The 22,522-nt window shown below is 38.5% G+C and overlaps 1 protein-coding gene across 2 annotated transcripts in view; it reads left to right on the top strand.

Annotated features, from left to right (window-relative positions):
• Nucleotides 1-559: 559 nt before the first annotated feature.
• Nucleotides 560-22,522, top strand: part of LOC120527471 (macrophage scavenger receptor types I and II-like) — a 57,912-nt gene continuing 35,949 nt past the window's right edge. The window contains exons 1-3 of one of the 2 annotated variants that reach the window (XM_039750911.1): nucleotides 560-644; nucleotides 11,984-12,111; nucleotides 21,728-21,841. In XM_039750911.1, the coding sequence (XP_039606845.1) occupies nucleotides 11,997-12,111; nucleotides 21,728-21,841 (229 nt within the window). In that variant the 5' untranslated portion in view covers nucleotides 560-644; nucleotides 11,984-11,996. The remainder of the gene's footprint in view (nucleotides 645-11,983; nucleotides 12,112-21,727; nucleotides 21,842-22,522) is intronic. The other variant, XM_039750912.1, reaches the window with a different exon arrangement.

Genomic DNA, 22,522 nt, shown 5'->3' with positions numbered 1-22,522 from the left:
TTCCTGCTTTATCCATGCATCTTCAGAATCGGTATTTAAGACTGCTTCCTCACATTTCCAGAGTTTTGGGTTCTCCATATGTTTGTATGGATTTACCCATGGGGACTCTTGTTTTCCTCCCTCATCACAAAACATGTGTGTATTAAGTTAATTGGTGATTCTATTTTGACCATTTGTCAGAGTGTGTGGGTGTTCATTAGTGTGTCCTGAAGTGAATTGGTACCAGGTCCATGTTTGGTTTTTGCCTTGCTCCAATGGTACTACTACAGTCATTAGCTCATATGACCCTGAAATATAGAAGCAAATTTAAAAAATGGAAAAGTGGTTGGATGTTTCAGAATTAAAATCTTTTCAAAGCTCTCTGTAACAAACCAGAAACAGTACTTGCAAAAACAAAATGCATTCATTGAAAAAATGCATCTGTTGTTCTTTTCTGTCACATTTAAAATATAGTAAATGACCTAGTATGAGTGTCATTTAATATATTTTGTAACACCACCTTTCAACTTTTTACTTGAAAAAAATCCAGCAATGCGTAATTAGCAATTTCCTGAATCTTGTTCTTCAGTATAAATAGAACATCCTTTCTACTCTTAAAACTAGTTGTCATAAGAACTACAGAAACTGAAACTGAGATACTTCAGGTAAGCTAGTTTGTAATATTTTGTACTACATGGTGCTTAGATTGTTTTAAATTGTGTTTTCTTATTTTAAACATTTTGCAAACCTACAAAACAGTAGCATTTAATTTAAATAAAAATGCATTTTGTTAAAACATTTTCATGTTTCCTTGATTGTTAAGTGAAAAGATAGGAATGTAGCTTTTAGGTAACTAGAACTAGAAGTATGTAAAATTACTTAAAATTTTCTCATTGATACTGCTTTACTGTTCTATTATTCTATTCTATTATTTTAAAATGCAGTTGTTTTACTGTTAAAAAAATAAGACATCACAAAAAGGAAATTGTAACATGGGGATGGCCAGTTGTCTAATAAGTGGATCAATTCACAAAATGTGTTCATTTTATTTTAAGGTCTTTATTAGCTATTTTTATGAATTTTGTAAAGATGAATGGTTTGTAAACGAACAGAAGATGTATGTTTGTGTTTGGAAATCATTTGTGACCGTTTATAAAACCATAAGGATGAAAAAACAACTGGACATTATTATTACAAAAAAAAACAACCTCAAAATGTGAGTTAATGAAGATTAAAATCAACGAAAATGAAATTGATGAATCTTTCCTGAAATGTATAGTACATTTTATAGTTAGTGAGCATACATTTATTTCATATTATTATTATTTAAGTCAAACAGAAGATATTTATGTGGTACAAATGAGTCTGATAACAAAAGGGTTTATATGTGTGACTCAAAATTGGTTTTAAAAATATTAGAATAAAAAATAAATATGCTGTGCTGCTGTTCAAATCAACCATTTCAAAGAAGTATTAATGAAAAGCACTCATTATTCTCATATTGTTAACTAACACTGGGAACAAAAACCGAGTGTGTGTTGTAACAGGAAGAGTGACATTGTGATAAAACACCCCTGTTGTCCGTGTCATATATTCTAAGGAGAGATCAAATTTGTACATAAACAAGTCAGACATTTTAAAAATGCTAAAAAATATATATATTGGGGTCAGTGAGATTGCTCAACCTGTGCAATATTGATAATTATGGATTTTTTTTTCTTCAAAAGCCTTTAGTCAACTGTGTTTAAACTTTTTCAGGTTTATTATCCATCACATGATTTGTTTCAACACCTCTACTGCTTCCTAGTCTGTTGTAGTCACTTCCAACATCTTTTTTCTGTTATGCAGATTAATGTAAGCTTTAAAATGTATGTAGACATTTTTAACTTATCAAAAAAAAATTCTTATCTTCTGAATATTAGGTCTCTAAAACCCATTTCTTCTAAAATCATGACTGCATTTAGCACTAGTACTCCTCTTTATGGATTAAGATAAAATCTGCACATTATGAAACTGTAGTGTTTAAATTATGAACTATGTCTTAATCTGACCATAAATCACTAGCAAATTAACTTTTCTTTTTTCTGTTGCGTAATGGGGACTTGAGAGAAACTCTGTAAGCCAATTATACATTAACCTTTGTGCTTTTTAAAACATATTTATCATATACTAGCCATGCTACCTGTCAGAGATATTTTTAATATTTTTAAATTGTTCTATCTCTTGCCCTATATGCATTTTCAGTGGCTTTCCTCTGTATTCACGTGTGTATGAATGTTTCTTCACCAGCACTCCCTCTCTCTCAAGCGTTTTCCCATAAAGCAGGCTTCTCAAATTCTATTATAATTTTCAAGGCAGTCTTCTCATCTTCTGGCTGCTTTTATACTTGCCATTTTTGAAGGTGACTCTCTGCATGCATCTCATGCCACTTCTCCTCCTCATGTGTCTCACACTTCCTCTTTCATTGAGTCACCAATCACACAAAAGCCAAACTGACCAATCAGGTTGCTTAGAGGGACAGGAAAAAGACTTAATAATGTTTTATTATATAGTAAATAGATAGTTCAATAACATACTCAAAAAATGACTTAAATACTGTATGTATCACCACAGTTCAACTCCACTGTCAATGCTTGATAAAACAAATTAATTTAATATAAGAAAAATCTATAATTTTATTTTGGCAATATACACCTGAATAACTTAGATACTCTTCACTAGCTTTAAAGCATCTGCAGTTAATACCCAACTTGATGAGGTTTTCAGCAGTATACCTACATTATGTACAAAATAAGTCTTCAATTGAAATGGTCTAATTTTTATTCTGAGAAAAATGCATTCTTCTGACAGATACAATTTTTAATAGCAACATGCATTAAGAAATGTCAAAATACATTTCACATCCTTTGTTACAAGTCATCCAGTTCAAAAGTTGGTCACCCTTTAGTTTAGGTGTCTACTCTAATGATGCTGTCAAAGGTCTCCATGTTATAAAACCTAAACACTATAGTAGTAGAGGTTAAATTAAAAACATTTATTCTGTACACAGTATTTTATAGATGTAGAGAAGTTGGAATGAGCTGGTATCCCATCCAGAAAAGGCTGCCCCATTACTATTGCTGTTGCTGGCTTAAGCTTATCAGAATGAGTTACAAATATGGACATAATGATATGAATCAGGAAGAATGCAGAGTAAAGTATTTTAAAAATAATTCACATTTCAAATCATTATTTATCCCCTCTTGGAATCATGACTGTGGCATGGTGGAAGAACATTTGTGCCTCTGTGATCCTTAAAGCTTCTGAATCCTGGCAGGATTTGCTTTAGATAATTAGTTAAAGATGAGAGAGGTTAGACAAAGAAAGATCTAAAAGTTAACTCTCCTAAATTTAGGGTGGTAAATCTCAGAGAAATAATAGGTGGTAGCCTATGCTACTTGTGAGACCCATAGGCAGTTGAAAGAATACTCACAAGTCCTCTGGTGCATAGGGTACAACTGAAGCCTTAGATTAGATTAAGCAGGTTTGTACATTTTATGTTTGTAAACCAATCAATAATAAGGTTCCATGTGTTTTTACTTTCTACTGAAAAAGTTGAAGGTCTAAATGTTGTAACAAAAAGGCGCTATATAGGCGCCTGACCTGACAGAGAAAGACACAGAGGCACGTCTAAAACCAACAAGATTTTTATTTTTCTTCACCCGTGACACACAGGCAATACACACTCCCAAGCAGCAATCACAACAGCACCAAACACTCTTCTCCTTTACCACCACTCCTCCACAAGCGTAGTCCTCCTCCTCCCGACCCTGGCTCCTCGAGTGTTGGTGGCTGGGCCCTTTTATAACCCACCCGGAAGTTTTCCAGGTGATTAACCACCTGGTCCTAATTGCACTTCCGGGTGGGGCTGAAGACTCATTCAGCCGGGCTGTTGGAAGCGGACAACCCCCCCTAGCGGCGACCCTGGGCCCCAACCAAGTTGTGGAGGACTCCCTCTTCCATGGAGCCCTGCGGGTGGTTGGGGAATCACCGTCGGCCACGGAGGCTGCCACCAAGCGTCATGGGGGTGGAATTAGACTGTCCATGGCGGCTTCACCGGAACATAAGCAGCAGGGGCGTCCCTGCCGGGCATGGGACCCGGCTGTCCTTCACAGTTCCCCTCCCTCTGATGAGGCTTGTGGGGCTCATCGGAATGCCCCACGAGGGCCAGTCCTCTCCAGGACAGGGAGTCAATATCCTTGGCTCTGCGGCTGTGCCCTGTAAAAACATAACGAACAGGTCTGGGGGTGCTGCCCCGACGTCCCTGCCACTCGGACGTCCTCTCTGGACAACATCTCCAGACATGGCCACCGTGGCCACAGTTAAAACACAACTAACCCCCTGCAGCTCGACCCTTGTGGGAACGGGGAGGGCTTGTGACGTTTCTGCCCCTCCGCAGCATAGCCCTCCTGCTCCGTCACACCAGCGGGCCTACACCGCATCTTGTTAGGAGTTCCCAACCTCTTTGTCCAGGTCCTCCTCTTCCTCTGGGGTGCACTGATGGTCTGGGTCCCCTTATGGGAAGAAGGGAGACCCTGTGCCATCTTGACCCCTTTAGACGACCGTGAGACCGGCACCGGCAGACGGGACGGAGTTGTTTGGCAGCCGACATCCACCAGCTGCCTCTCCACACAGTCCTCTGCCACAGTGTCACTACACGCGGCGGCGTCTTCTGTAGTGGGCAGTGCAGCCTGGCAAGCAGCACTGATCATAACTGCAGCTGTTGCGCTCCGCCCCCTTTCCTCTATGGCCCAGGCTTCACCTACCTGAACCGTTGTGTCCTGCAGGCAGGAGGCTGACACCCCTCTTGTCTCCAGCCATTTAACGACGGCCGCCATCGGGGCGCCGATCTTCCTGTTCAAGTCCTCTTTCATCTCCTGCAGGACCTGAAAAACTTTAACTAAGGACTGCAGGGGAAGAAGAACATGTGTCAACTCCTCTACAGCCCAAGAAAAGTTAATACTTTCAGTAGGAGGTGGACTTGGGCTCCCCTCGTCCCCTCCCGTCGACCACGAGCCATCGAGGCACTGCGGGACCTCCGCAGGCCCTTTTGGGTGATCAAGAGGCTCGGGGAGAAGGTCCGTTGCCCCTGCCTGTACTTTACTCAGCGGGCAATTGACACACTCCCCTTTACCTGCTCTGGAGAGCAGCTCCTGCTCCTGTAGCTTAGACACCGCATCAGGAAGCTCATCCGGGCTCTCCTCCTCCAGCTGATTACTCGGGCCAAAGGGAGGACACAACCCAGCCTCACTCTCTCCACCCTCACGCCACAAGTAGACACCATCTGCCCACCAACAGGTAGTTTGTCCCTCGGGGTCTAGGAGGTAGGCTGACGCGAATGTGGAAAACCCTTCCCGCAGCCCTTCACCCTTGGGCTCGTCACCTACCTCCGGCTGCAGCTCGTGGTGCTGGTTGGCAGGGCGGCGTCTGGCTTCTGTGTCCGACCGGCTTTCTTTTTCCCCATGGCGTGGTGTCTGTAAGAGTCCTTTGGCGGCCTCAGTTGTGCTGTGCTGCGCTGGCTTGCTTGCAGCTGCGAGCGCGCTCTCCCAGCACTGTGCTGCGCATGTCGGCCGGCAAGTCCTGCAGGCGCGTACCTCGCGCTGCGGCATCGTTGGCGGGCTTTCGTCGGGAGCATGCCCCGCGCTGAAGTCCAAAGGGCACTTTCAGTGCTGTACTCAGCTAAAGCACACTCTCTGCCTCGGAAGTGCGCTCTGCGCTGCAGTGCTGTGTGCGCTCTCCGCACTGAGCTATACGTGCCTCTGGGTGCTGTGCCGGGCTGTTATACAAATTTTTATGCAGGTCCCGGTCCAAATGGACGGGCCGGAATCTTGCCAGCTACACCAGTGTAACAAAAAGCTGCTATATAGGCGCCTGACCCAACACAGAAAGACACAGAGGCACATCTAAAAAAAACAAGATTTTTATTTTTCTTCACCCGTGGGCACACGTCTTCCCCGTGACTCACAGGCATTACACAGTCCCAAGCAGCAATCACAACAGCACCAAACACTCTTCTCCTTTACCACCACTCCTCCACAAGCGTAGTCCCCCTGCTCCCGACCCTGGCTCCTCGAGTGTTGGTGGCTGGGCCCTTTTATAGCCCACCCAGAAGCGTTCCAGGTGATTAACCACCTGGTCCTAATTACACTTCCGTGTGGGGCTGAAGACTCATCCAGCCGGGCTGTTGGAAGCAGACAGCCCCCCCTAGTGGCCACCCTGGGCCCCAACCAAGCTGTGGAGGACTCCATCTCCCATGGAGCCCTGCGGGTGGTTGGGGAATCACCGTCGGCAAGGGATGCTGCCACCAAGCGTCCCGGGAGAGGTATTGGACTGCCCATGGCGGCTTCCCCGGAACATAAGCAGCAGGGGCGTCCCTGCCGGGCATGGGACCCGGCTGTCCTTCACAATATCAATAACTGTCTTTTTTTTGCTGTCATCCAGTCTAAGGTTACAAAGGTATGATCACTTTAAGGATTAGTTTGGTACTTTTCAAGTCAAAGTTATTTCTTCACAAATGCCGTGTATAACATATGCATTTTCTATAAATATTTAAAAACATACCGATCCTAGTGCTTTACATTGTAGATCATGATGCAAGGAATAAAGGTTTAAAATTGTATCAAATACATCTGTTTCTCAAGCCAAGACTTCTCAAGTATTGTGCCATGTCTTGCAATTACACACACATTGTAAAATAGTTTATAAATGTTTCTGAACAAAATAACACCAATATTATGAGATTCAGCCATTTCAAAACACCAGCCATGCATGATAGCTCAGTACTAAACCCCTCCTGAAAAACCAATTCACAGTAAACCTTTCCTGCCACGTGGTTGGTTTTGTTTTGATTTACTTATATATATACAGTATCTATACTAATAAAAGACAAAGCCCTCACTGACTGACTGACTGACTCACTCACTCACTCACTCACTGACTCACTCATCACTAATTCTACAACTTCCTGTATACGTAGAAGGCTGAAATTTGGCAGGCTCATCCCTTACTGCTTACTTACAAAAGCTGGCCAGGTTTCATTTCGAAATTCTACGCATAATGGTCATAACTGGAACCTACTTTCGTCCATATACTGTAATAGCCTGCAGCTTGGTCGCACGTAATTGAGTGCCTGCCCATATAAGGTAAATATTCGCAGGTGAAGGGCTGTGCTTAGCATATTCATAAGTGCAGCTACTGCAGAAACCCTCCCTCAGCAAAAGTGCGAGAGAAACTTTTAAGTGCCAGGTCTGAGCTAAAATTAAATAAAGCCGTGGACATCACAAGATCGCACAAGATATTTGCGAGATACAAGTTTAATGAGAAGACGCAGGGTATAAAGCCTCGATGCTAAAGACCTGGCGAAGTCATGCCTTCTCTGCTGACCTAAAAAAATATCTGAATCACAAACTGATGTTAATTATATTTTGTCCATGAATACTTATTAAATAATTCCAAATAGTCTGTTCGCTTCCTTTCATAGCTTTTCCGATGGTTGTGCTGCTTCCAGACATGTATTTTCGTATTAAAGCATTTAACCAATCACATTTCAGCCATCATTTGTTGCCAGGCAGAGAGGCCTTCACAATCCGTTGTGCAGGCCCTTTAACACAGAATAAATGTCGATTAAACTGTTGCTTCAACCAATCAGATTTTGAGTTGGTGGTAGTAGGGCCCTCTAGCAGGCGTACGGCAACGTCACTGTATTCAGACCCATTGATTAGATAGAAGCCGATATGAGGAACTCTACGAGGCCACTGAATGCACCGCAAGCACTCCTCGCGTCCTCGCGCACACTACGGCCAAATCCATGGCAGTATTCTGGACAATATTATTTGCCAGACACAGACTAAATTTCAAGACCACGAAAACCTGATGTTTGTCATGCTCCTCGAGCCCCAGAAGTTTCGAGAATACAAGAAAAATTTAACGCATGCAGCCTTCTCCAGTTTAACACAACAGCCACGGAGCGGTTTTTGATCTGTCTCGGCTAAAAACAGAACTGACTGTAATGTATGCCATGCGTGATTTGGCAGGAAAATCTCCCACCAATCTCCTTGACTTCCTTCATCAGAAAAATCTGAATGAGAGCTTGGGGCGGCTGTTCACATTGGTATATTTGGCGGTGACCATTCCCGTGTACAATGCTTCTGTCGAGCGGACATTTTCAGCCCTAAAGCGAATTAAAACTTATGCAAGAAATACGACAGGGCAGGTTCGACTTTCAGCATTAGCTTCGATGACGATAGAAAGGGACTTTTTGATGGAACTGAAGCGCACGGATAATCTGTATGACAGAGTAATTGACCTGTTTTTGAGGAAAGAGAGGAGGATGGATTTTGTTTACAAATAATCCGAATTTTTGGTGAGTAAAATGTTGCGATTTTCCTAAATAATATTGCAAGTTTATGTGTTATTATTGATGTTTTTTATGTGTGTCGCGGCTGTAGCTGCAGTAGAAAGGAACTTGTTCACCCCTCGTTTGTCTATTCAATAAAGGCATTTATTGTGGCTAAAGGAGTTATCTATTTATATGCAGCGCTCTTTATACTGTATTTCTGCATATTAAGATGGTTTTTATAACCATAAATTAGTTTTTGAGGGGCGGGTTGATTCAGATGGAGCACTACTGAAGGTCTAGGTGTGAGATGCATGGTCCACCACTGAACCAGATGATACGTAAATTTGATGAACATTACAACCCGAAAATAAACAAAACTGTAGAGAGGTTCAGATTATACTTCTCCCAGTGCGTCTCTCTAAATCCTATTGTTACACTTTCTACGTGCACTGAACCGTCCTTATTACGAAGTCTTCCTTGCTTTACCGCTGGCTGCTTCTTTCCATTCACCTTCCTAGCTCTTTATTTAAACAGTTTTCCTTCTCACTTTTCCGCTCCTTCGCTGTCTTCTCCCTTTTCATTCAAAATACGCGCCTGCTTGCCTTTTTACAGTCAGCTCCTCTTACCTCACACCATGGTACGTTTAGCACAAGTTAATACCGAGAATGTCTATTAAACACCTTACATTCACAAGTAGCGATTTGCGTAGTGAACACTTCGATGAATGAAACCTGTTATGTTTACAATGGTTGACAAACACGGAATTTAACTTCATAACAACACGTCCTCCAAAAATGAACCTGATTGAAAGAAATGATAATAATCAAATCCTTGATGACAGTAACACTCATAACAGTGACAAAACAATTACATTGACAATCAGGTTATGTTATTTTTAAAATGTTTCCTTTTCTTTTTCATAACTTCTTTAACACACTACTTCTCCGCTGCAAAGCACGGGTATTTTGCTAGTATTTAATAAATCACACAAAGTGAATAGAAAGTGCATACTTAACATAAGAAAAATACTACCAGGAATATGTGACAAAATTATTATTTCCAGATCTTTTTTGTTGTCACAAACATGTGTTGGAAATGTGGAAAGTGCGGATCAATGCTCGGCAACTGCCTTGACTTGTAAAATGGACGTAATCTGATAAGTCTTTACGCTTTTCCTCTATGACCCATATCTGACAATATAACACAAATTTGCTTTTGAATAAAATCTCATGTGGCAAATCCATATATACTATGTTTCCAAAAAAATAACTTCAACGTGAAAATATCAAACTTATTTTTAAGTAATGAGTGAGTCAAATGATTTCAATTTGATGTAGAATGGGACAGACATGGTGTTGGAAGAAATGACTGTGAGAACCAAATGAAGTTTGAAGTGATTACAATGACCTTTTGACTTTTTCTGTCCTATTTCTAACTTCTTGGAGATCTTCCAGAATTGAGATTTGCAGCATGGAAGTCAGAACAGATTAATTTCAATACAAAAGAGATGAAGGCAAACATAAAGGCATGGAGCCAAATGGTGGACAATGCTGATCATAATGGTAACTCTATTACCCATCTGCTTTGTAGATACAAATAGGACACGACGGGATATTGAGGCCTAGCAATGGGATAACCAAAATCTACAAGCATGCACTCGCCCAACAGAAAGGATTAACAGTTTCAGTCTTGAAAAATACCAGAAAGGAAGAGCAGAAAAATGCAGAATCCCTGGCCCTCAATACAAAAAAAATGGATTCTTTATATAGAAAGATTTTATTTACAAAATTCAATCAAAAAAAATCCAAAACAATAACAAAAGCAAATATAGGTTCAAATGTTATGCCTAAACAAGGCAAACTAAACCAATCCATGAAAATAATTTTAATCTTTAAAAAAGCTGAAGTCCATAACTAGATGAGGTGATAAAAAAACAAACAAACAAATAAGAAATTACAAAGATCAAGAATATAAAATCCTGCAAAAGAGTTAATTAACTAAAGTCACAGTCTACTGTATTAACTACCAGCTTATACTGTATTAAGTTGAGGATGGTCAAACACCTGTGGATTTAGAAGGCCATGTCTCCCAGCAAGCTCACAAAGGACAAGGAATATGAATACGCGCATTGAAATACAAAATAAATACATACTCATACCTTCACAAAATGCTAAAATATAAGAAGACGGGACACAACCAAAACATTTTCAGATACATACTGTAATCCACAAAAGAATGTACATTGAAAGATTAAGACTTGTAATATTTTGTTTCTAATGGTATAATAAATATGCTCTAGAATTTTTCTGGTTAGGAAGACAGAAGTTTCAAGTTAAGTTAGTTTTGATCATGGCTCCAGGAGGTTCTACCATATTACTTGCTGATTAGCAACTGCAAGTAAGAATTTCACTGTATTCTGTACATATGCCAATAATGACGATATAATCTTATGAAAAAGAAATTATGTCTGTCAAAGGTTCAGTGCAGGGCGAGCTTGAACAAAGTGTGCTTCTGATTGATATGCGCCCAACGCCTTGGCCACATCATATAATGGTCAGGTCTCCCGTCCAGAACAGCCCTTATCGGAGACCACCATCAGGAATGGACTAGGTGGTTGGCTCCAGTTTGTGTTGAATTCAGTGGTGCACAAGGTCACGGGTGAAACCCCTGCATTGTTAACTTCAGGCAGGCAGTTTATTGGTCCACTTCAAAGGGTACTTGGACATGACCCACGTAAACCAGGCACATCCGTTCATGAACATCTCCAGTCATTGCACCATATTTCACAGAGGGTGAAGGAGAGGATGATGGTGTCCCATTCCAGACAATCTCAATCGTACAACCAGAGGCATAGGCCAGTGCAATTGTCAAGACTCATCCCCTCTGCAAAGCCTCCGACAAAAAGGTCTGATGATTGGGGATTACCAGGGACGAAAAAAGTAGTCACTGTTAACATCTCAAACCTCAAGCCTTGGTTCAGCCGTATACAATGGCCTGGGGGTGGGGAATGTAGCAGTACTACGTATTAATGGACTCAAGGACTCAGTTGTCCAATAAGGGCTGCCCCAAGGTATTGTCCTGATTGGACATCTGAAGCAGGCGTAGTGGTTCAAAATATAGTTAATCCACAAAAATAACAATAATCACTAGAACTCGCCAAAACCATCAAGTCTATGGTAATAGGCAATTGGCGCTGCCCCTAGGGGAACCACCCACAAGACATGCAGAACACAGCAGAAGATACATAAACACATAGAAGTTAAATAGTATGCAGAAAATATATGTAAATAAAACTCATAATGACTCAAAAATATAAAAATAACAAGAATAAAACACATAAACCCCTGTAAAACCAAAACAAACGGTCCACTGTGAAGTGACTGATTCACATTGGAACAATTGCATTTCATAGAGAATCTAATAAAGGTAGCTCAAAACTGTTGGTAGCTATTGGGAAATCTTATCTCCACTCATTCTACAACCATCATTACCCTCACAAGGAAAAAGCATTAAGAAGAAATTAAATTATATTTATCAGGAGTGTGTATAAACGACCAAACAAATAACATGAGTGTGCACATATGTGTTATTATGGTATGTCCTTAATATAATTTTCTCAAATTTTAGATTGTTATGCACAATGGCAAAATGGGAAAAAGTTACAGAGGATAATCACCCAATTTCATTTATGGACAGTGTAGAGAGCGCAAGAAATTCTGTTAACTTTGATGAAGACATAAAACAAGCGACATTTGGTAAGTAACCAAAAATAACAAAAAAGTAAGGGTGAGCTGTGAAGAATGTAACAACAAGTTGTTTAAGGTTTTGAAATTGTAAAACAGTATGATTACATGTTGTTAAATACTTAATACAAATTAAGTATGCAAAATATTATTGTGAATAAATAAATATCAAAGTTAATGTTTCCTTTGTAATTTTATCTTGCTTCATTAAATACCCCTAAAACTAGATAATGCTGAGAAATAGAACTCTTATAGAAACTACTTTGTTTCTTTTAAAAGTTTTCAGTATGTACCATACCTTTTTCCTAACAGCCCATATTTACTTTCAAGGTTCACAAAAAATAGTTTCCACTTTTGTGCTTCCTTTTAAAATAGTGCCCAGCTGAGACCAGGAAAAATGATAATCTTCTTATATAATACACTACCGTGGATGTCCGTTTGTCTGTCCAGGATTTTAAATCACCTGTAGCTCGCAAACCGTTTGAACTATTGACCTGAAATGTGTTACACATATACTACGTGACATCTACTATCCACTTTCAGGGTGATGATTGACCTCCAAGGTTATTCCTCTTTTTATTTTTATTTTGTTGTAGAATCAACTCTCAGCATGCACCGCATGGCCGGCATTCTAATCCCTACCACCTTTGCCGTCACATCCCCTACCTCGTCATATCTTAATCATTCTTGAGGCAGAGTGAAGGCTTAAGTGCCAGATTAAGTGAAAAAATAAGGAAAACGTACTAAGTAATTGCAGCACAAAAACTGACTTAATCTGTTTTAATACGAAAAGATGCAGACGAAAGAAGAGAAGAATCGGGCTGCTAGGGTGGAGAAAAGAACAGCTGCTCAGGATGCAGTAAGCGCACCAGCTTCTGAGCAAACAAATGCTAAATATGCAAGGAAGAGTATGAAAACTATGAATACTCAAGTCAAATGTATTCATTGCGTGTAGTGGACCGTTACTGGTATATAATATATAACAAAAATGTACTGTATTTGAGGTTAGTAGTTAATCATGACAGTTCATCAAAATGCCCAAGGCACTGTACATTTGTCTTTTTTCTCTTCTCATTAAGTACTTAGTCTAGAAGTTTGAATAACGTTATATCACATCCCTAGTTTGGCTTGTGCCTGTTGCAACAGAGGAACCAGCTTTGGATGTTTGCAACCTTATAACAGAAAAATTAGTTCAGATAATGGATTGATGGGGTCCAGAAGATACAGCATATACATAACGATATACGTAATGAAACAGGTAAAAAAACATAAACTACATACTCAGAGGTGGCCTTAGGGGTGTGCGGGGCCTAGGGCTGATCAACCCCACGTGGGGCTGGTTACATCAAATGCTGTTAGCGGTGTGTGTGGACTTTGTAAACTTGTGTGTGAATTTAATAAAAATAAGGTTAACATACATCGGATTTTCTCATTACAGCATTCAGTGAAATGTTTGCAAGATAACAATCAGACTTTATCAAAATTTAAAGATATAATCTATTAAAAAAGTACAATTCATAATTCATGACGATACCACGACAATGCAAAATGCAATGTGGTCTTTTCTAGAAAAGTACCCAAATTGCAAGTATACTCTAAGACTCGATATGCATGATGTCATAGTCATAACTCATGTTGATGTCATGTCAGCCGGTTATCATTAGCGATATATGTTTTTGTGCCTTAATATTCAGACTATGTAATGTTTTCAAAGACGCACGTGTATTTAATTCGATCTTAAAGAGGGATTTTAAAAGGGTTCCTCTTAGAAGCATCTCAAATATATATACTGGAGAATATAACTTGGCAAATCCGTTCAGACAGGACACTGGGACCTCAAAAGCCATTGTCCACCTTTTGGCTCCAGCCCTTTACATTTACCACCACTATACACTCACCTAAAGGATTATTAGGAACACCTGTTCAATTTCTCATTAATGCAATTATCTAATCAACCAATCACATGGCAGTTGCGTCAATGCATTTAGGGGTGTGGTCCTGGTCAAGACAATCTCCTGAACTCCAAACTGAATGTCAGAATGGGAAAGAAAGGTGATTTAAGCAATTTTGACCGTGGCATGGTTGTTGGTGCCAGACGGTCCGGTTTGAGTATTTCACAATCTGCTCAGTTACTGGGATTTTCACGCACAACCATTTCTAGGGTTTACAAAAAATGGTGTGAAAAGGGAAAAACATCCAGTATGTGGCAGTCCTGTGGGCGAAAATGCCTTGTTGATGCTAGAGGTCAGAGGAGAATGGGCCGACTAATTCAAGCTGATAGAAGAGCAACTTTGACTGAAATAACCACTCGTTACAACCGAGGTATGCAGCAAAGCATTTGTGAAGCCACAACACGCACAACCTTGAGGCGGATGGGCTACAACAGCAGAAGACCCCACCGGGTACCACTCATCTCCACTACAAATAGGAAAAAGAGGCTACAATTTGCAAAAGCTCACCAAAATTGGGCAGTTGAAGACTGGAAAAATGTTGCCTGGTCTGATGAGTCTCGATTTCTGTTGAGACATTCAAATGGTAGAGTCAGAATTTGGTGTAAACAGAATGAGAACATGTATCCATCATGCCTTGTTACCACTGTGCAGGCTGGTGGTGTAATGGTGTGGGGATGCTTTCTTGGCACACTTTAGGCCCCTTAGTGCCAATTGGGCATCGTTTAAATGCCACGGGCTACCTGAGCATTGTTTCTGACCATGTCCATCCCTTCATGACCACCATGTACCCATCCTCTGATGGCTACTTCCAGCAGGATAATGCACCATGTCACAAAGATCGAATCATTTCAAATTGGTTTCTTGAACATGACAAAGAGTTCACTGTACTAAAATGGCGCCCACAGTCACCAGATCTCAACCCAATAGATCATCTTTGGGATGTGGTGGAACAGGAGGTTTGTGCCCTGGATGTGCATCCCACAAATCTCCATCAACTGCAAGATGCTATCCTATCAATATGGGCCAACATTTCTAAAGAATGCTTTCAGCACCTTGAATCAATGCCATGTAGAATTAAGGCAGTTCTGAAGGCGAAAGGGGTGAAACACCGTTTTAGTATGGTGTTCCTAATAATCCTTTAGGTGAGTGTATTTGTACTGAAAATAATCTATTCTGATTTCAATGCTGCAAATTTCAATTAAGAAGTACTAGAAGATCTACTGTATAAGTTAGAGTTAGGATGTCTTAGAGAAGTGTGAGACATTATCTTTTTACGACCCTTGCTTCCTTCAAAGACAGGTAAAAGAATAACTTAAACATATTTGCAGTCTCTTGCCCGATGTGCACTTTCAGCTACTTTCCTCCGTATTTGTGTATGGGTGAATGTTTCTTCACCGTCACTTGCTTTCTTGAGCTCATTGCCATAAACCCTTCTTCTCTGACTCTTTTCGCGACTGTCCATCTTTGAAGACGTCTCTCAGCATAGCTCCCATGCCGCTTCTCCTTCTTGTGTTTCTCAAATTTGCACTTCCTCTTTCGTTGCATCACCAAAACCAAACTGACCCCTCTCATTAAAGCCACACTGACCAATCAGATTTCTCAGGGGGACTAGACACACAGGCTTTAATGCTTTATTATATAGTAGATACATTGAGCTGATGCCTGGCTTACTCCTTTAAAATAATAAATCATCTGGTATTTGTGTTATTGTTTCGGAGGGGCTATTAAAATAATTGTGTTGTTTGTTTTCTGTTATGTTTGCAAAATTACACTATATCTTTGGAAGTCAGTAGTTTTGCTGTGACTATGTTTGTCATGTGAACATCATGGATCAGGCTCTAAAGAGCCTATAATTTTCTCTTATTATTATAAACCTTTACTTGTAGGTTTAAAACCAAAGGTCAAGTCTCAATTATAATTGTTCTTAGTGGTCATGTCATTCTTTCAATGTGTGCACAACAATGAAGGTCTCATTCAGAGCCTTACACAATCTCATTTTCTTTATGGTTTTATAGTTTGCGACATACTGTATTATACAAAATCTAGGGTCATATGGAAAATACTGGTTATACAATAATAAAATTCAAAGTATATTTCGAAATGATTACATCATAATATACTGTACCTTATGTAATTTATATCAATGCACTACAAGAGAAAACAATAAGCACTGCTTATTTTCTAGGTGTATTCTAATGGTTTTTGGCAAAACTTAAACAGGTACTTTTTTGTATTAACAATTTAGAACTGGTTTCCTAAACTTCTTTTTTCTTGCAACCCACTCTACTTCTTCTTAGTGTCTTCAAGAGCCATTCCATGACAGCTGTCAGATTGCGGGGAGGTGGGGTAGTCCCTCTTGGAGAATCACATGTCTATGTCATGGGGGAGCAATGTAGTTTGATTTAACAACTTACAGCAAGCCATCATGACCCACTTTGCAAACCGTGTGCAACCCATTCTCATTACATACAATGATGAGTCGCACCCCTACGTGATCTAACTCATTTCGCACAACTCATTTCGAGTCATGACCCAGAGTTTAAGAAATTGTGATTGATAGAATTGAAGTGTAGGGTACTATCCAAGATCTCCAACACTCCAAGGGAGCACTGAATATTGTCTGTAGCATATGTATAGTGATAATCGTTATACAATTTCTCTGCCTTAAATAATTTTTTTTCTGATCTGCAGATTTGGCTCATTGTTAGTTCTGAATGTTAGAGAATCTGTTGGGTTAATTATTCTTTAATTTTTTTTGCTGTATATGAAATTCTTTATTATTTCAGATCATGTTTTGAGTTTACCACATCAGCATTTTGTTTTTTCATATGTGCTGTCATTCTGTGGTTTGGCTAATTCTAATTCTATGGACTGTTTCTAAGGGAAGTCATGTTTGTGTTTTATAAACCAACTTGGCAGGTTTTTCAGTTTCCATGTAACCTAAAAAACTGTAATGGTGTTCAATGTGTTTATAGTATCTAGTATATAGTATTCCTTTCTGAACAGTTTTGGTTTATGATTTGGACTTTTTAATTAGTGTTATAGGTTCTATTGGTTGCAGCCTCTGCGTACTTGCTGTGCCTACCACTATTTATAGTCTCACCCGTCTCCTGATCCGTAACTTTTCTTCTCATCTGTATATTTAATGCCAGACCCAATATTAAGTAATTGTGTGTTAGGCTTTAGATGTTGGTGTTTTTCTAACTTTAAGTTTTGTTTTCATTTTTTTTATTTGCTTTCCTTAGCCTAGTTTTGTTTATTGACTTTTACTGTTTTTATTGTATTTATCTTGCCATCAGCTTACTTAACCTCTGTATCTCAAAAGAAAAGAAGAGAATAAGAGTTTGAGACTGAACAAAGAAAAACATTGTTTTTATTTTGTTGGCTAGATTATAATAAAAGGTCTAATTACTATGAACAGCTCCTTTTGTTAATTTTTAAGTGTGTTTTCTAGTAGGAAGGATGTTAATTTTGACATGTTTTTGGACCCATGAAATTAAATGATGAACCCCATTGTTCAATTAGAAAGTTTTAACCTATTTACTTCTGTTTTTTGCTGCAATTTTGTTTTGACCATGGGTGCCACCATTTTTGGAATAGTTTGCAGTTTAGTTACCATAATATCATTTCCCATCATGCACCGGGACTGTGACATGTCACAATATCACTCTGATTGAATGAAGGTCACTGTGTGCATTCCCAAATTATATGAAAAAAAATAAGTAAAAGGCTATTCATAATATCAGGTATGTTCCCACTGAGCTTAAAATTATCCACCCTAGTAGAAACAACACGTAAACGTAAAATATGCAGGGGCTACAAAAAAGAAATTATTTTGAAGTTAGAGACCTTAGAAAAAAGAGGAAATGTGTAGTCAGTCAGTTGCAAAATATAAAGCAAGGCAACCTTTCTGGCCTTGCAAATTTTTGTTTAGGAGACCTGAAGAATTGACAAGCTTTTGACAGTTCCACTATTAGTTTTTATAGTATATTGAGCATTAAACATCTGCCAATACAATGACTAAAAGATTATTTTATTGATTCCAATCAGATAAATTATGCGGGAAAACTTGTAGTTAGACCTACTTTATGAGATACTGTAAATTGCATTCTGAATGAATTCTGTAACGGCAGATTGTAGCATGCAACCTGAGGTGTAGATGGGAAATGGCGTTAAGTAGTTTCTCTTATTTATTAATAGAGACATGCTAATAGGTAATCAAATAACAGCTAATTTATCAACTGTTTATTAATAATAATATGTTAAATAATACTTTTCAGATGGCTCTAGATATGGCTCTAGATACATTCAGAAAATCATATCTGAGGAAAAAAACAGCATTTAGGTTCTTGTGTCTTTGATGTTGGTTGACATAAATGGAAGAAACACATTTAAAAGGACCAAGTCTTGCATATCAAAGATTTAGAGTGCAATCGTTTGCATAAGAATTGTTTGCATATTTAATAAAGCAACCAAAATGGGTGGGAGAAGTAACAGTGGCTGCATTTGTCCAAATTTGCAAAGGTTCTACATCTTTAACTTACTTCATAGAATAATTCAGGCAATAATGTGATGCTTGTTCAAAAAATTCCATAGTCCAAAGATCTTTAAAAGTTTTAGTAAAGATCAAAGCAAGACAATTCACACAAAAATATCACAAAAAAAGAAAAGTTTTGTTTAAGGCTTAGGTATCCTTACAGTTCTCTATATTAGATATTGTCAAACTTTCAAATGTTTATACTGTAAGAACACTAGAAAGCACTGTCGCTCCTCTAACCCGACAGACAAACATCCAGGACACCAGATAAAAATACAAAAAGGTGTTTTAATTCTTTCCTTTTCTGTAATAGTGCTGCTGAGCACCCCAATCACCATATACAGGCAAGTAATAATAATAGTAATAATAAATACAATAATTATTTACAATTCTCTCCTCCACACCTTCCAGCAAGCTCTGTCATCTACCTCCCAACTCTGGCTCACTTACTGGATTCCCAACAGTCCTTTATATAGTCCTTGACCCGGAAGTGCTTTCGTTCTTCCTCTCACATGACTTACCAGCACTTCCAGGTCAGATGGATGGCTTGGGTTTTCTTCAGCCTGGAAGTACTTCAGGGTTTCCATCCCCATGACTTGGGAGTTCTTCCGGGATATATGGAAAGTAAAAATTCCTGCAGCATTTTCTGGCAGCACCCACTGTATCCAGCAGGACCGTGAAGCCGAACTCCAGATTCCATGGTGCCCTGCAGGAATCTGGGGCATCGCTATGCTGCAGGAAAACCGCCATCTAGCGTCCTGGGGGAGACAGTGTCGGAAGGTAGCTGCCTTCCCCCATCCTCGCATTCTTTGGGCGTCCCGGCCTTCCATCACAATACGTTCATTAAAACTTTATAAAAGGATCAGGTGATGGTCAGAAAACTGCATGACAATGTTCTATTTGTAAGCTAATCAAACAGCTCATGCTTCCAGCAGAAAGACTGTTTCCTAACTGGCTTAATTAACACTGTGTTTTTACAGGAATAGCTTAAATAGTTCCATTTCATGTTATTTTACAGGGAATAAAAGATTATACTATAATCTAAGTAACTATGTGAAACTGATATCCTATTCATGTAGCAGACATATGTGAATTTAACATTAACATTAACTTTCTAAGTTTGGCAATAACCTAATTTTTTTTTTCTTCTCCCCATTTCTGCTGCTGAACTCACTGTGCTTGGTTTTTAATTTTCCTTCAAAACTGGAAAAACCAAGTGAGTATTCAAATCAATATTTAAAGTTTTATTATGGTGATATAGTATTTTTGCTTTATATTTAAACATTATTTGGTACATTTTTTTCTAATTATGGGATATAACCAGAAGTTAAGTTATTTTTTTTTTATGCCAGTGGTTGTAAAGTGAACAAAAGTTTTTTTCTATAAAGTATGTAATTGGAGACTATTATTTTTAAAATATGTCAAAACAATGGAAGTAATATATATATATACTGTATATAATGTATGGCTTTTACTCAGAAGGCTATGTAGGCACAAAATGAAAGGTCTTTCATTAATTGACTTCAGGATTCAAGAATACAAGAGACAACTTTTACCCTAATATTAATTAACAGTGGATTGTTTCTCATAAAACACACATATTCCATTAAATCACAAATGACTGAGGATGAATATTTTTCCTTCCTCCGTAATGCCCTAAAATCTGAAGGGTCTCTTTAAACTCTTTTTAATAAATCATGAGTATTCTAGGTTCTCTGTCTTACAGAGAAGCATTTTCTTTTCTTTTTAAAGTTCACACTGCTTTCTATGCTCACTGTGCTTCTACTTCTGTGAAGCAGCTTAATTACAGCACATTTTACTAGATTTTGCAATGCACTGCATCACCAGAGATAGAATAAAATATCTTCTGTATGTTGCAGACAATGAACACTGGCCACATGTACTGTTCTCCAAGATTTCATAAGCTTGTTTAAAGCAGAGTGTTTGGTTTTTAGTTTTTCAAGAAAGTCTGGTGTGCTAAATTTGAAACAGGTGTATCATTTAGGGTGGCACGGTGGCGCAGTGGGTAGAGCTGCTGCCTTGCAGTTAGGAGACCCGGTTTCGCTTCCCTGTGTGGAGTTTGCATGCTCTCCCCGTATTTGCGTGAGTTTCCTCTGGGTACTCCAGTTTCCTCCCACAGTCCAAAGACATGCAGGTTAGGTGCATTGGCAATCCTAAATTTTCCCTAGTGTGTGTGTGTGTGCGTGTGCCCTGCGGTGGGCTGGTGCCCTGCCCGGGATTTATCCCCTGCCTTGCACCCTGTGTTGACTGGGATTGGCTCCAGCAGACCCCCATGACCCTGTAGTTAGCATATAGAGGTTTGGATAATGGATGGATGGATGTATCTTGGGATTCACCACATTTTCCAAGTATGTTTGATGACAAAAACTCTATACAAGTCAACTCTGGTGTTACATGCAGCTTTGAAAGAGAATAGTGTAGTACCATCTTCACTAATAAAGTCACAACAGCATTCTTAAAATCACAAGGATTTACAGTTCTTGCACAAGTATAAAAGAATGAAAGCACATAATTATAGATGTATAAAGAGATCAAAAAACATACAGTATGTTAAAATTGTGTATGATGTCTACCAGCAAATGTTGATATCAAAGTGGACTATATACTTACACTAACCACTTTGTTATGAGTTAGCATTTAAAATGCATTTTCTGCTTTAAATGAATGTTTACATGAATTAACATTTTTCTAAACCAACTAAAGAAACATTACCAGCTCATCCACTGCTGAACAATTTGTTCTTCACTTGGTCTACCATGCCTAAATTAACAAACTAAAATCAAATGATTGCAGATCTTTAAATGTTATAGTACTGCACATTATCCACTTCATTGTTTTAGAGTAAGAAAAAAAAATTGTACATCTCTGGAAAATTGTACAGTTACTGAACAATGAAAAAACATCCAGGAGATGATTAATAGAGTCTAATGTTAATCTATAGTCATTCATTTTCTCCCATGAATCCAACTATCTCTACATTTCCAGAACCAATTGCTCCAGTTCATAGTTGAAGAAAATCAGAACAGCATTGTGAAATGAATGAATTGATAGCATAGACACCTTGTTTTCTCTTGAATTATATTAACATTATTTTCTTTGTGATCCTTAGATAAAACAGCTCAACATAAAATGAATGCTGAAATTCACAAAAAGCTGAGATTGATCACGATTGCGCTTATTGTGTTGTTTTTGTTGGTTCTCTTTACCATAATATATGTCATTCATTCATCAGGTAAGACCAAAAAAAGGAATGTAGAACTGGCATCAAGTAATCTAATGAACTTTCTTTTGTCACTTGTTTCTCATTGTTAATTCACAGCTGGTTAAGAAAACAAGAATGTGTTAAAATCTGCTCATGTAGCTAAACATGCAAATAATGACAAAAGTAAGTTAATAAAAATTAAGCCTAAAAAAAAAATTAGACCGTGTTAGCACCAATAATTGGAACCAAATAGTTGGACAAATTGGCTGTAATGAAAATTTGCACTTAATCAAGGGTCAAAAGTAATAATTCCTTGTATAGAAAGTAACTAAATTTTGTTACACATTCATGCTAGATATTGCAATGAATACTTGGTTTTAATAAACCCTTATCCAAGTTTAAGTATAAGGACTTACTTTTAAAAAATATATATATTTGATTCAAATATATGCTTTAAATTTTTAAAAAACATTTTACAATAATGTCTGAAACATGATTAATAAAATTCATGGTTTTGGAACATAATACTTTAAAAATGCATAAAAATCATAGATTTGTATGCCATTAAATCTACAGTATCTTCAATTTTGTAGTACTGTTTCTATTTTCGGCATTAAAGTTTTTATAAAAGTTCTTGTTTTTTTAAAAAATAAAAATAAAATACTATCCCATCAAATTTGATTTTCAAACAACTCTTCATGGGACAATATC

This window comes from Polypterus senegalus, chromosome 4 (genome assembly GCF_016835505.1).
Source record: "Polypterus senegalus isolate Bchr_013 chromosome 4, ASM1683550v1, whole genome shotgun sequence".
Classification (NCBI taxonomy): domain Eukaryota; kingdom Metazoa; phylum Chordata; class Cladistia; order Polypteriformes; family Polypteridae; genus Polypterus; species Polypterus senegalus.
Note: the sequence above shows the minus strand (reverse complement) of the source record. Positions and strands in the feature narration are given on the sequence as shown.